Source organism: Nyctereutes procyonoides, unplaced genomic scaffold (genome assembly GCF_905146905.1).
Source record: "Nyctereutes procyonoides isolate TBG_1078 unplaced genomic scaffold, NYPRO_anot_genome, whole genome shotgun sequence".
NCBI lineage: Eukaryota > Metazoa > Chordata > Mammalia > Carnivora > Canidae > Nyctereutes > Nyctereutes procyonoides.
The window spans coordinates 5,538,463-5,553,325 of NW_026575132.1; the positions used below are offsets into that span (position 1 = coordinate 5,538,463).

General features: G+C 39.2%; 2 protein-coding genes across 7 annotated transcripts in view; one reads left to right on the forward strand and one right to left on the reverse strand.

Annotated features, from left to right (window-relative positions):
• The window catches only part of SLC39A10 (solute carrier family 39 member 10), a 138,872-nt gene extending 131,506 nt beyond the window's left edge, over positions 1–7,366 (forward strand). For all 6 annotated transcript variants that reach the window (XM_055345498.1, XM_055345503.1, XM_055345502.1 and 3 more), the window contains one exon: positions 4,592–7,366. In XM_055345498.1, the coding sequence (XP_055201473.1) occupies positions 4,592–4,750 (159 nt within the window). In that variant the 3' untranslated portion in view covers positions 4,751–7,366. The remainder of the gene's footprint in view (positions 1–4,591) is intronic.
• Positions 7,367–7,404: 38 nt separating this feature from the next.
• DNAH7 (dynein axonemal heavy chain 7) overlaps positions 7,405–14,863 on the reverse strand; it is a 226,683-nt gene continuing 219,224 nt past the window's right edge. Inside the window, 2 exon segments of the mRNA XM_055344969.1 lie at positions 7,405–7,754; positions 12,093–12,196. Coding sequence (XP_055200944.1) covers positions 7,548–7,754; positions 12,093–12,196 — 311 coding nt within the window. The 3' untranslated portion in view covers positions 7,405–7,547.

Genomic DNA, 14,863 nt, shown 5'->3' on the forward strand with positions numbered 1-14,863 from the left:
AGAAATATCTAAAATCTACATAAAACTAGCAAATAGTTTTAATTTTACCTTCGTATCTTAAATATGTTAAATATTTGTAGAACTAGCATTTTGATTAATTTTTGTCTTTGGATATTATGGGCACTTTTCCTCCTGATTGGATCTGTTAGTCTCATTTCAAAATTATATAACCTAAATCTTTAATCACAGAATTATTGCCTGTTTATAGTAGAAGGTTTAGAAAATATCAACAAAAAATAAAAACCGTTGACATTCTATACCTAGAGTTCACCATTTCCTGGTCTTTTCTTAGACTCCAGCACTTCACTTCCTGTCTCCATGCTCAGCCGTTTACCTTACTTCCTACTTATGGAGAATACTGAAGCCTTGGAGACAACTTCCCACGTGTTCCCATCACGATTTCTACTCCTCTCTTCTCCTCTCCTCGCTGATGTCAGCTCCTTACAGCCGCTCCCTGGAGCTTGTCCCTTTTCACTAACTCCCTGAAATTCCCCCCTTTCTGTGTCCATCTTCCCCTCTCTGCTGGATCATTTCTATGAGCATTTAAACCTCCTGTACTTCTCACCTACAGAGGTAGGAGGGAGGGATTTTCTTAACTCCAGCTTCCATTCATTCATTCATTCATGAGAGACACAGAGAGAAAGGCAGAGACACAGGCAGAGGGAGAAGCAGGCCCCATGCGGGGAGCCCGAAGTGGGACGGATCCTGGGTCTCCAGGATCAGGCCCTGAGCTGAAGGTGATGCTAAACCACTGAGCCACCCGGGCTGCCCTCCAATTTCCATTTTAGTCCTCAACCACCGGTTTTTCTTTCTTTGTCATGCAAATCACCCTTATTTTCTAATTCTCTTCTTTCTTGAGTCTGGCCTCAGCAGGTGTCCTCCCCAACTGCTGGGCCAGATTGCTTTTGTTACATCTCCATTGTTACTGGTTTACCACCTTTCTGGCCTTTCTCAGCTTGTTTTCTGACCTTCCTCTTCTCCCCACCTGTAAATGCTGGTGAGGGCCCTCTAGATAATGTCATTTAGTCTCATGACTTTAAAAATTTAATGGCCAGTAATTCCTACATTTATGTCTTTAGCCCAGACCTTTTCTTTAACTCCACCTGCTTCCCTGAATGTCTGCAAGGAACTGTAAGCTTAGAGTATGTTTAGAGCCCAACTCTTGAGATTTGCCAGCCTTAACTCATTGGACCAGCAACTTCTATAGGGTTCTCTGTCTTATAAATGATGGTTCCATTCTTCTGGTTGCTCAGATCAAAACCCCGATTATTATTCTTTGACTCAGCTCTCTTCTCTGTCTGCTCCACCTCTGGCTCATCCTAGGTCCTGGGAGACCTCCGCTTCCTAACTACCTCTACTGTCCCCATCTTAACTCTCCCTGTTTCTGCTGTTGACTTGTCTACGACATTGAGTCCACAGTCTTGTCACCTAAGTGCTTCAAACTCTTCAGTGGCTCCTTGTGAATTCCTCTCCCTCCTCTTGCCTCTCCTTCATTTCTCCTTTTTTTCTTTTTTAAAATATTTTATTTATTCATGAGAGACAGAATGAGGGTGAGAGAGAAAGAGGCAGAGACACAGGCAGAGGGAGAAGCAGGCTCCATGCAGGGAGCCTGACTTGGGACTCTGGGACTCAATCCCGGGTCTCCAGGATCACGCCCTGGGCGGAAAGCGGTGCTAAACCACTGAGCCACCCAGGCTGCCCACTCCCTCATTACTCTAACTTTACCTCATCATCTCTCCCTTGTCCCCAGGAGGTGCACACTGCCTCAGGGGCCTGGCTCTTGATGGTCACTCCATGTGGAATATTTTGCCTGCAGACATCCTCTTGGCTGGCTCCCTCACTCCTTATGAAGCTTCCCATCTAAAATTTCAACCTCTACCCCTCTATTCCTGTTTTACTTTTTTTCTCCTTTGCACTTGTATCTCAATCTATTAATAGCACACTAAACATTTTATTTATTGAGCTCATTGTATCCCCTCTTGGATTAGTTCTGGGAGGGTAAGCTTTTTTGGTAGTATTTCATTTACTCCTTAGAGAAGTAGGTCACAGTTAGTTGAATGAAAAATGAATGAGTTAATTCTTATACTAGGAAGCTGAAGATGTAAAAAAGAACAAAGATAATCTTTATAGTAAGGACTTAGAGTCTAATGAAGAAGAAAAGTAGCTATTAGAATTCTTCTGATAATGGCTTATGATAGAATAGTGCACCATGTTTGCAGAACTACGGAGAGAGGCTGGCTAAAAATGGGAGGAAAAATGAGGGAAGTTTTTCTGGAATGGGAAATCTGAGCTGAATCTTAAAAGCTACAGAAGAGTTTATTAGAAGCAAGTGGAAAGGGCAAATGAGAAAGAGTAATGAATAGCATTGTTCCTTTAACCAGTGAGTCTACTCCTGGGACTGTATGCTGAGGAAATAACCTAACATGACTACTGCTAAGAAAACAAGCAAACAAAAATAAAACTGATTAAAGTATTTTTGCAGCAGCATTTGTAATTTTCTAATTACATTGGAAACACCCTAAATGTCAAAGAGGGAAAACTACCCACATATATTTTAGAATTTTAATGACAATTTTTTTTCTCATGATAAGTGGAAAAATAAATGGATTAAAAAATTACATCCACCGTCATCAGATAGATGTTGACCAGATAATGAGAGTCACATAAAATTCAGTGCTATAAAAAAATGAGAATTTATCTTGTAAGTTTTGAGGAACCATTACAAGGTTTAAGCAACAATGACATATTTTTGTTTTAGAAAGACCCTGACTAGAGAGGTTTTCATTCATTTACAGTTATTCAGTATGATAGCGAGAGTACCAGCAGTTTTAGTTTGAGGTATCTTTCAGACTCCAAGTGGAAGTGTCCAGCTGGTTTTAAGGGCTCTGGATAGTAGCTGTTTATCAGCCAGTTTGGAAGCACTGTTGCATTTTAACAGGTATGGCCATACCAGTAGGTACAGCTGGCTCTTCACTGTGGTTACCATCGACGAATATGGATGTGGGCGTTCAGGGTTGAATTTAATGTGGGGAAGACAAGGTGCCTCTTCTGGCTGATATGAGCACATACCTAGAGGGGACATTTCAGTGAAACATCCTTTATGTTACTTATGCTTCAGTGTTGAGGAAAGACAGATGTAAAAGTTTATTTGTCATGATAAAAACTTGAGAAAAAAAAATAGTCTTCTTACTAGAACCACAGGTGGGAAGTTGGCCAGGTTTAGTTTTAATCCAGAGGTTGGCAAACTGTCTGTAAAGGGATCGACAGTAAATATTTAGGCTTTGTAGCCCATATAGTCTCTGTGACAGTTAATCAGCTCTGCTCTCTGGGGTGTCTATCACGGTTACTTAACTCTGCTCAAAAAGAACAGTAACTGCCATCAGCCATTATGCGCTACTGCCATAGACTCTTGAACAAAATAGATGACCAGCATGAAGTAGTTCTTAAGTAGGACCCTGAGGGGATTGTTAAATATACTGTTGCAATGTCAGAATATGGCAGTTGGATTAATTGTACTCATTATTTAGTAAGAACAGTAGTGCTTCTTCCTAGGCAGGCATTATGTTCTTAATGGTACATTTTTCCTCTCTGAACCGAAAAGCACCCAGATACTGTTTGGAGTAAAGCTTAGTGTCTAAGAGAGTAGCCTATCAGTGTCATCGTTCTGATGATAATCATTGCAAACTTGAAAAACAATACACAGAACAGGAAAATGAAATGTGGAAGTAGCAGTTCTTTCACAATTTTGTTTAGACATGGGTGGAGGGACCTTATGCTTGTAATAATGCACATGCATTTCTTTAACAAATCTTATTTAAAGACAAGTTTTATATTTGAAGTATGTATTATTCTTTAATAGTATATGCTTATGCTTTAGAAATCAAACTATAAACTTCAAAGAACTGTGCCTTTAAAGGTATTGGAAATATTCAGGTTTTTGAAATTTTATCATGTTTAGGGAAATTCACTCCCTGTGAAGGCAGTGAGAGCCACTTGGTAGCAGTCCTGCTGGACAGCTTTGAGAGACTATTTTCTCTATTCTTGCAAGGAAAATAATGGCTTAAGGGCATAGAAATAACAAATTAGGAGCCGTCTGTAAATGTCCATCCATGCTTTCACGTGCAGTTGGATAGGAGAATTTTAAATGGAAATGGTAAAGAAATGAAACCGTTTTGAACTAGATATCTCCCCAAAGAATCTTAACATTTTCAGTGATTCTGAGAATTGTGGTCTTTCCTGGAGAGTTTTATTGGCAATAATAAGTTGTCTTCTACTTTAGCATAAAGCAAATGTCAGAAATGACCAGGTCAGTGAATGGTAACTTTAAATATATATCTAGTGCATATATTTGCATTTGTTCAGGGTTTAGGGGGGAACAGATTTAGCATTTACTTACTACATAGCTAGAGCATAAACTTTGTCAGTGTTTGGCTGAAACACGTGTCATGGTTAGCATTATGTTTAATAGAATAATTCTACTTGTAGTTATGCTTTATTCATTAGTTTAAAGTAGAAGAATGTTAAAAAAAATTAAGCAGAATATTACCCAAAATTGCTTGTAAGAATCTGCGGGTCTTTTTTTTCCCCCCAGCTTCCAGAAATGTTGCATGGTGATGGTGACAATGAAGAACATGGCTTTTGTCCAGTGGGGCAATTCATTCTTCAGAATTTAGGATTGCTGTTTGGATTTGCCATTATGCTGGTGATTGCCCTCTATGAAGACAAAATTGTGTTTGACCTCCAGTTTTAACCATTCCCAGTAATCATTGTGGATTACGAGAATGTTACCATGCAGCTTTGCATCTGTTCCTAGTACTGTATGCACATTGCTCAAAGAAAAGTCGGTGGCTTGCACTACTTACAAGTTCCATAGATTTGAGCCTAACCACAAAAGACTGGTGCTCAGTACTGCTTTTCCCTGTGCGAAAGGGATCTTTTAACGATATAAAGCTTGTGATAAAGAAAGGAGAAAAATGGGACTCCATGAACCAATGTTGGTATAGGTTTGATTCAGACTTTTAAAAAAAAATAATCATATAAAACACTAAAGTAGTCTCTTTGGTAGTAGAAACTTCTGTGGCTATGCAGAAATAGAAATTGAACCAAAAAAATCACTTAAAGTTTAAAAATATTTTAAATGGACTTGGGGCAGACTTTTCTTTGTGCTAAAAATGAATTGTAGTGTCCTTGAATCCAGTTACATACATACCTAAGGTAATGGGGATCAACTCGATACAATTTTGAAACTGCATAAAGTAGGCTGTAGGAACTAGAGGAAAGCTCAGGCTGCGTTAGCGTATGAACTTAGCGTTGGGAAAAGCCCTATTCTTGAATCTAGAGTTACTATTTTTGTATATATTGACATAGTGTTTAAACTTGCAGCCTAAACTACTGAACTTTGTGATTGTATGTTTGTGTGAGCTTCAGTTTAATGAAAGGTTCTTTGTATTAATATACTTGGTGTTTGGGTGTTTTGTTTTTTTTTTCTTTCAAACTTCAATTTTGTTTTTGGTTGGGGGCAGGGAGTTTGCAGCATGTGGTAAAATGTTTTTGTTTTTTGTTTTTTGTTTTTTTCGTTAAAAGTGTAATAACCCTCTAGGAGATACCAGAAAATAGAAGAACCCAAACATGGTCTAAATATTCAGTTTTCCTACATTAACAGTACTAACTAGTTATTTGGGAAATTTAAGTTCTGAACGTAATGCATTGCTTTACCGGCCTGGTTCTGGAACCTAGAACACACGCCGTGATGGCAGGAACCCATGTTTACCGTGTCCACGATCCGTTAGAAAGGGTTATGAGGATAATCCCCATGGATGCCATGGTGTCCCGGTCCCAGGTGACTTGGAAGAGACACTTAGTAACGCAGCTGAAACCACTTGATCCTTCTGTGCCAAGGTACGCTGCTGGTGCCTGATGGGGACTGGTCTCGGAGAGGTGCCCTGCTCCACCACAATCGGGTGACTTGTGAGAAGTGCAAGCCATGTTGATCCTGCATTTTGGCCTAATAATTTGTAGTTTACTAGTCATACTGCATGTAGCTTTCTGTTTACATCTGGTGCCACATGGTCTTCATTTATGCCAGGTAAACTGTATTTGAACTCTGTGCAGGCAGCTTTGTTTTAATCTGCTTGGCTACCAATGCAGCTGCTTTAAAAATCGTAACGTTCAAATATTTAAGAGCCAAACTCCTTCCATTCCATTTAGAGTGTTTGCATTTCGCCCTCCTTCTCTCCTCAACTCCTTTCCTCTTACTTCATGAACTTTAAACAAAAAAATAAAACTTTGAGAGCAGCACATGTATCCAGGTAGTAAGAGTATTGCCAGTGTTTCTTCTTTATGCTGTAAGTAAGGAAGCTTAGGTGTTATTGCCTTGATTTATGCCTGATTTGAAAAATTATTCCTGGCTTTCTCCAAGGCCTCCTGTAATAAGTAGAGATTGGTTTGTTTTTTCCACATAGAATATTTTCTGCATTGGGCACTGACTTAGCACAGTCCTCATCTCATTGCTTGGCCCTTCAAGCAACCTAGCTAAAAGGTGCTGATATTTTATTTAGTACTGCCAACTTGGAGTGATTAAAATATCTTGCTTTCTGAACCAAGATATATTTATAGTTCTTTTTTGCATTTTTATACCCAAGGAGGTTTCTGCATTCCAGCATTAAATCTGCTTAATTTTAAGACTTTTATGAAAAAGCAACAGTTGGAATATACTCCCAGTCTTAAAGGTCTGGTTTAAAGCAAACAAGTTCTGCTGACGTATATTTGAAGTTTTATATTCTCTCAAAAGTGGTATTATCTTCATCTGCTAGATTTTTTTTAACCTATTAAGAGGGCTGTAACAGTTGCTGCTAGTATTTTGTTAGGGTTCCACCATCATTTAGTTTCCACATCATTCTAATGTATAGTTTCAAGTCTTACTAGACAATCTGAATTCCACTACATTTCTGTTTGGCTCCAACATTCCATTTAGCTTGACCAGTCTAATTTAACACGTGTGTGTTGGAGGTCATTAATGTTACTTGTACAATGCTGTCACTGTGTGACATCCATATGAATTTTGGTGTATATCACATTGCATTCAATCAGCTGTGATTATGCATAGAAATACTATAGTAACTAGATGCAGTGTGAATTTTTTCCATTAACAGTCAGTGGCTTAAATATGATTATGGTCCTGCAAGGTGATACTTGCTAAAATATCTAAACTTTTTTTGTTTGTAACTGAATCATTTTTTAAAAATTCATAAAGCTGGAAATGATCAAATGCTGTTTTTTTTTCATTGTCAACAGTGGTGTGTCATTTTATGTATGTTCCTAATGCTTATGGAACTCTCCCAAAATAAAGTTATTCAGAAAGAGCAAATGTACCAGTGTGTTTTATTTCAGAACACTTCCTTACACTGAAGTAGGAGTCATTTTAAATCTAGGCTGCATTTGCACATAAAATTATAAGTACAGCTTTAGTGAAATTGACTTAAACCAAAGTGTTTATACTTACTACTCAACCATCTAACAAGAAAAAACAGGGAAATGGTATCTTCTAATTACGAATTAAGTTGACATAATAATGCTACACCCCGTCCAATCCAGTGCTCCATGGGTTGATCGGAGGGAAGAGTCATGGCAATAACAAAATTCGTAGAATGGCCAGTGGTGGATAATGTTCCTCTCCGCTCACTTGTCTTATACAGTGGAGCAACATAGCTTGGTCGTTCTGGTATGTCTGCCCTTTTACAGGGCTTTAGCCACATCTGGAAGAAAGTGCAGAAAACTTCTTTAGGTCAAGGTTGTTACATTTATATTTGAACCTAATAGGATATTCAAGTTCTATGTCAGCAAATTTAAAAAAAATTTTTTTTTTAGAGATTTATTTATTTATGAGACACAGAGAGGCATAGACACAGAGGGAGAAGCAGGCTCCTCGCAGGGAGCCCGATGTGGGACTGGATCCAGAGATCACGCCCTGAGCCGAAGGCAGATGCTCAACCGCTGAGCCACCCAGGCGTCCCAATATCAGCAAATTTCTGTGGCCCAAATAGATTTTACTTTTTTGTAAGCAGTTACTGCCATTGTTCAAAACATTTGTAATTGTTTTAGCTCTTTTAAAAGTTGAAATATAATTGTTTATATTAGTTTCAGGTGTACATGATTCGACAATTCCGTGCATCACTCCGCTCACCAAGTGTACTCCCCAAATGTCACCAAATATCATTACTGCGATCTTACTGTATTCCCTATATTGTACTTTGCATCTGCGTACTCATTTATATAATGCAAGTTTATACTTCTTGACCCCCCCTTATCTATTCCATCTATCCTCTCCCTGACCCCCCACATCCCCTGTAGCAACCACCGACTTGCTCTTTAAGAGTCTGGGGGTTTTTGGTCTGTCTCAGTTTCTCTGTTCATTTGTTTTGTTTCACTCCACATGAGTGAAAACATAAGCCATTTGTCTTTTTCTGACTTCTTTCACTTACCATGATACCCCCTAGGTCCATCCATGTTGTTGTAAATGGCAAGATTTCATTCTTTTATGGCTGAATAATTCTATGCAATATTATAATATATACATATATATCCACATCTTTATTCAGTCATCTGTCAATAGAACTTGGTATGCTTCCTTGACTGTTGTAAATAACTGCAATAATCATATCTTTTCTATTAGTGTTTTTATCTTTGAGTAAATACCCAGGAGTAGAATTACTGGATCGCAGGGTATTTCTATTTTTAATTTTTTGAGGAGCCTCCATACTGTTTTGCACAGTGGCTGCATCACTTTGCATTCCCACCAACAGTGCACGAGGGGTCCTTTTTCTCCACATCCTCGCCAACACTTGCTATTTCTTGTGTTGTTTTTTGTTTTTTTTTTATTCTAGCAATTTGGACAGGTGTCAGGTGATAACCTCATTGTGGTTTTCCTTTGCATTTCCACAATGATCAGTGAGAGCATCTTTTCATGTTTCTGTTTACCATGTGTAGGTGGTCTTGGGCAGAGGACCTGAGCAGTTTTCCAATTTAATTGGTTATTTGCTCTTGAGTTATATGTTCTTTATACACTTTGGATATTAACCCCTTATTGGATAGAATCGTTTGCAAATATCTCCCCCCCCCCATTCAATAGGCTGCCTTTTTGTTTTGTTGATGGTTTTATGCAAAACCTTTTTATTTTATTGCAGTCCCAATAGTTTGTTTCCCTTGCCTCAGGAGACCTATCTAGAAAAATGGTGCTAAACCCAATGCTAACAAGATTACTGCCTATGTTTTCTTTTAGGCATTTTCTGGTTTCAGGTCCTGTATTTTGGTCTTCAATCCATTTTGAATTTATTTTTGTGTATGGTGTAAGAAAATGGTCCGGTTTCATTCTTTTGCATGTAAGCTGTCCAGTTTAACCAGCACCATTTGTTGAAGACACTGTCTTTTCCCCATTGGATGTTCTTGCCTCCTTCATGGTAGATTAGTCATGTAAGTTTGGGTTTATTCCTGGGTTCTCTATTCTGTTCAATTGATCTATGTGTCTTTATGCCAGTACCACACTATTTTGATTAGGTGGCTTTGTGTATACCTCACAATCTGGAATTGTGATATCTTCAGCTTTGTTCTTTTTTCTCAGGATTGCTTTGGTATTCAGGATGTTTTATGGTTCCATACAAATTTTGCTATTTGTTCTAGTTCCGTGAACAAAGCTGTTGGTATTTTGATAGGGATTACATAAAATCTATAGGTCTCTTTGGGTCGTACAGACATTTTAACTATTAATTCTTCTGATCCATGAGTATAGAATATCTTTGTGTTGTTTTCACTTTCTCTCATCAATGGGTTATAGTTTTCACAGTACAGGTCTTTCACCTGTAAGTTTATTCATAGGCATTTTTAGTGCTTTTAGAAAAATGAGAAAAAATGTTATCCATGTATTCTTCACCTCTTCACCATACTTTTCTGGGGATGATTTTTTCACTGTTTACGTTAAAAACAGCAACAAAATCATACATACTTTTAAAGAGAACCACCACCATTGATAATCATGTCACTGTATGTATTTAATAAAGGCCAATCTCAAAAAATCTGAAAGGATTTTTGTCAGTGATTTCAGAACTTAGGTCACCTCCCCATTTTAGGTGACTATTTTAAAGGGGGCTATTACATATATTGTGCTGTTTATAACCTAGTTGCTTTCCTTTATAACTACAGTAAACCCATTTTATTTTTAGAAAGTCATTAGCCAAGTTCCTAAAGTATTAATCACTGTTAAACCTAACCAATTTAAAAAAAAAAAAGATGGACAAGTTGTTCTGAATATGAAAGTGAAGAGCAAACTGTGATCATAATGATGAAATAGTGTTTTGTTTTAAAATCTAATTGAAATTCTTTTTCAACTAATAGCAATTCTTGAGGGGATAATGGCTTGACAGTCCTGCTGTTCAGAGCCCTCTTTTAGGTTTCTCAGGTCAAAATAAATTGTATGAAGGAGTTAATAGGGATGCTAGGCTGTGTTTCTCCCCCATTACTGTGGAATCCAAAAAGCAGTTTTTCAGACATAGTTACATATATGGACTCAACAATACTTAAGCTGAGTGTATTTCATTTTAGCCAAGAACACATTTTCTTAATGAGAATTCTTTTCACTGACTTCAAGAGAATCATCCACTTATAAATCCCTTTGTATTCATTGCAATCTACCTTAAAAGAGTTTCCATGTAATAGAAGTTCTATCCCAATCAATTCCTAAAATCGTAAACGATTGCCCTGTGACTTTGAATTTGGCTCTCCTATTTAAAACTCTGTCCATACATAGTATCTTAGCATATAGGGCAGGTTTCTTGCAACTGGCTCTTGGCTGATCCCTCAGTGTACCTGTTAGGATTTCTGCCCATCTGAGCTGCTCCCAGTGTCCCACAGTACATGTAAATCCACAGCCTATTTTCATCACACCATCCCAGACTGGCCTTTCCAAGTGTGTGGAAATCTATCTAGTCATTTCCTCATGATGCAGTAACAGATGGAAACCTTATCTTCCATGGGTTAGCTGGCCCATGCTGAAGATAGGTTCCTAGGAAACAGAAGCTTTTATGTGGATGGTTTTCATAGAGCAATCTCTATAAGCATCATTTTTAGGTCAAGGTATACGTAAGAAATATAATTTCTTGGATCCCTGGGTGGCGCAGCGGTTTGGCGCCTGCCTTTGGCCCAGGGCGCGATCCTGGAGACCCGGGATCGAATCCCATGTCGGGCTCCCGGTGCATGGAGCCTGCTTCTCCCTCTGCCTGTGTCTCTGCCTCTCTCTCTCTCTCTCTCTCTCTCTCTCTCTCTGTATGACTATCGTAAATAAATAAAATTTAAAAAAAAAAAAAAAAAAAGAAATATAATTTCTTTTTTTTTTTAAGAAATACAATTTTTGTGTATGTATGCATATATGGATACATAGATACAGTCAATTCTCATTCTTCCTGGATTCTGTATTTGCAAATCTGCTTTTATGGTCCTTTATAGCATGTTCAGAGCCTCAAAAAATGTGAGTCACCAAACAAGCACGATTTCCAGCTGAGGTTGAACCTGGTCACATTCCGCTTTTCTATTTCACCTCCTACAAATAAATGTAAGCACATTTCCTTTTGATGAGTTATTTAATACCAAGTTTTTGGCATTTTTTGGTTGTTGTTGTTAGTGGGTTCCCTGTTTAAAAGGGCTCCTAAGTGTAGTGCTCAGGTGCTATCTAGTGTTCCTGAGTGCGCGAAGGCCGTGATGAGTCTTAGGGAGAAAATACTATAGGGTTCATTCAGGCGAGAGTTGCAGAGCCATCCATGAGGTTCGATGTTCATTAATCAAAAGTAAGGCATTTTTAAATGAAACATAAAACAAGATTATGTGTTGATCAGTTAACCATAATGTGAGCAGAGGATCGTGGAAACTTAATCTTATATTTCTCCTAGGAGCTATGGTTCAGTATTGGCTAATTCAGTGCTCAGGAGGAAATTGATAAAACAGAAGTGCTGTGAATGAGAATTGACGGTATGTATTAGTGTGTGTGTGTGTGTGTGTGTGTGTGTGTGTGTTAGTACCCCGATCGCTTCCACAGATCAAATACTAACCACAGGCATCGTATCATAAAGCATTTTGGGATGTGATTCTGCAAGTTTCTTGATCTTTCTATTCCAGGAAGCTCCATCCAGAAATAATCCATGAATGAAAACCCCTAAATACAAAAGAAGGTTAATACAACGGTTTAAACATGTATATTGATCAAATTCTGAATCTGAAATCCCTATGAGTGCTCTGCAGATGATACCAAGGTCAACTGCAGCCTCCACTTGTTCTAAAATAAAAGCAGTATTCTGAGTGCTTCGTCTTAACATACATAAGCCTATCTAGGCTTTGCCTAGTTAATTCAATAGTAAGATTAGATGTGGAAGATAAAAGAGAAATGGAATTTTAGTCTGTGGGAAGTTCTCAGTTTAGGTGAACGGTATCAGATTTATATGTTTAGTTGCCCAGTGATCATAATGTCAGGGGCCATGAAAGCTGCAAGAAAAGTTCTTAATGTAGCTGTAGGGATCCAGTGGCTTCTAGGCAGCATGTAAAGAAAATACTCTTCCGCAGATCTTGAATGTCATGAAAGGTAATTCTCTCTTCCCCTTCTAGAATTTATTCTCACTCCCAGACCTCTCCTTAGTCTGGAGAGAATACATGAATAAACCTCCCCGCCCCGGAATGTAATGTCATTAACTAACCAAGGAAGGAGAACACAAATTTGGAAATCACTGCAACTCTGTCCTTCTGTAGAAAGCCTCGGGAATTGAATATAGGCCCACGAAGACATTCACTGTAACGGTTGCACAGACGCGAAGAGAAGCAGTGTGGAACTTAGAAAGACCTATGTCTTAGCTCCTAATACTCTGTGTGACCCTGAGCAAGTCATTTGACTTCAGACCTGTTTGGTCCTCTGAGAACAACTGGAAAACTTTTGTAAAACAATGCCTACTTTGTCTACCTTGTAGAGTTGTTAGAATCAAATCAGCTAATACTTGCAAAAGCACTTTGTCAAGTAGTATATAAAAATCTACATGGGCCGTGCTGTCCAGTAGGACTCTGTACTGATAGAAATATTCTGTGTCTGTGCTTTCCAATATGGTAGCCACTGCCTATTAGAGACCTGAAACATGGTGAGTGTGACCAAGGGGCTGAATTTTAAATGTTGTAAAAAGATTTTATTTATTCGTTTGCGAGAAAGAGCACAAATGGGGTGAGGGGCAGAGGGAGAAGCAGACTCCCTGCTGAGCAGGGAGCCCACTGTGGGGCTCGATCCCAGGATCATGATCTGAGCCAAAGGCAGCCGCTTAACCAACCAAGCCACCCAGGCGTCCCTGAATGTTAAATTTAATTATAGTTTAATTTTAAATGCCACATGTGAATAATCCAGTGATAGATGTTGGCAGGTAGGGGTGGGGGTAATGGGAAGACTTTCTCCTCTCTAGGGTTTGTTGTTTTTTTTAAAGATTTTATTTATTCATGAGAGATAGAGAGATGCAGACATAGGTAGAGGGAGAAGTAGGCTCCCTGAAGGGAGCCCGATGTGGGACCCGATCCCAGGAACCCGGGATTGCGACCTGAGCCAAAGGCAGACGCTCAGCCACTGAGCCACCCAGGCGCCCCTCTCCTCTCTAGGTTTTAACTGATGGAAAGAATCGCTGGAATAAAATGATCAGTTTTACTAACTGGCAAAGCACTTGTCCAGTAGCTGTTCAAGTATTACTCTGGTAAAACTGAATTGCAAAGTACACCCTGGGCCTGGAGCAGTGTTGGAGGTGGACCGGCCTGAGGGAGGGATACCACGTCCTACGGACTAATGTTTCCAGCCAGATCTAAGGCCTGCGGGGCAGCCGCAGTAATAGACGGGAATAGGGAACTAGAGGACTACAGCCAGGTCCGGGAGAGCCCTTTCACACCCTGCAAGCATAGCCCAGTAAATCGCTGGTTCTAACCAACCAGATTATCTATTCCTCCACTGGGGAAGAAAATGTCAGAGAAAGTAAAGAGTTCTTTCCAGCATTTAAGGAAACTGGCAATAAGGATAAAATCTCCTCCAACCCAGCAACAATTGTATAGGAAATATGGGGATCTATAAACATGTTTTTCTTTCTGATGGTCAATACAGGCCACGTGGAAGACACAAGATCTAAAAGGACAGGTAGGTATTAACTGGGTCTCGGTTCAGAGCTGCTGCTGCTCCGAGTCACACGCCGTGGTCTGCGAGGTGTGGTCAGCAAATGGTGTCAGCTCTTCGCCATTCTCTGCCTCCCTGCTGTGTAATGCCCCTCACTGGGGGCTCTGAGGCCCCCATTAGTACTAATAATTCAGGTAAGAGGAATCTTAGCAAGTACAGCTAGAATGTAGGATTCCAAATCTATGTGGATTTACAGCGACATTGTGGTCACTTTACGAGTCCTTTAAGAGTGACCTGTTTCATCAAGTAATTTAATCTTAGGTAAATAAAGCTGACTTCTTTGGAAGCCCCAGAATCCAGAAACAGGCACACACTAAAGGGTGTACGAAGGAGACAGGCCAATGGAATAGTAGAGATAACGGCGAGGAAAAAGTAGTCTAGCCCAAGCTTTCCCAGGTGGATTCTGGGTTCCTCCCATGAGGGTCACATGAAAAAGTTGTTCCTTGGGACTTTTCCTAAAGAACTGATGGCTACTCTTTACTGCATAATCTTGGAACACTAAATGGTCCTTATTGATCTTTAGGTTATACTTTATCCCTGCTCCACTGTTTTCAAGATAATTTTGGATTTTAATATGTGTAGACCTTGAATGAAAGCAGTTGTGGGTTAAATTAGTAAATCACCATAGAAAGAAATACC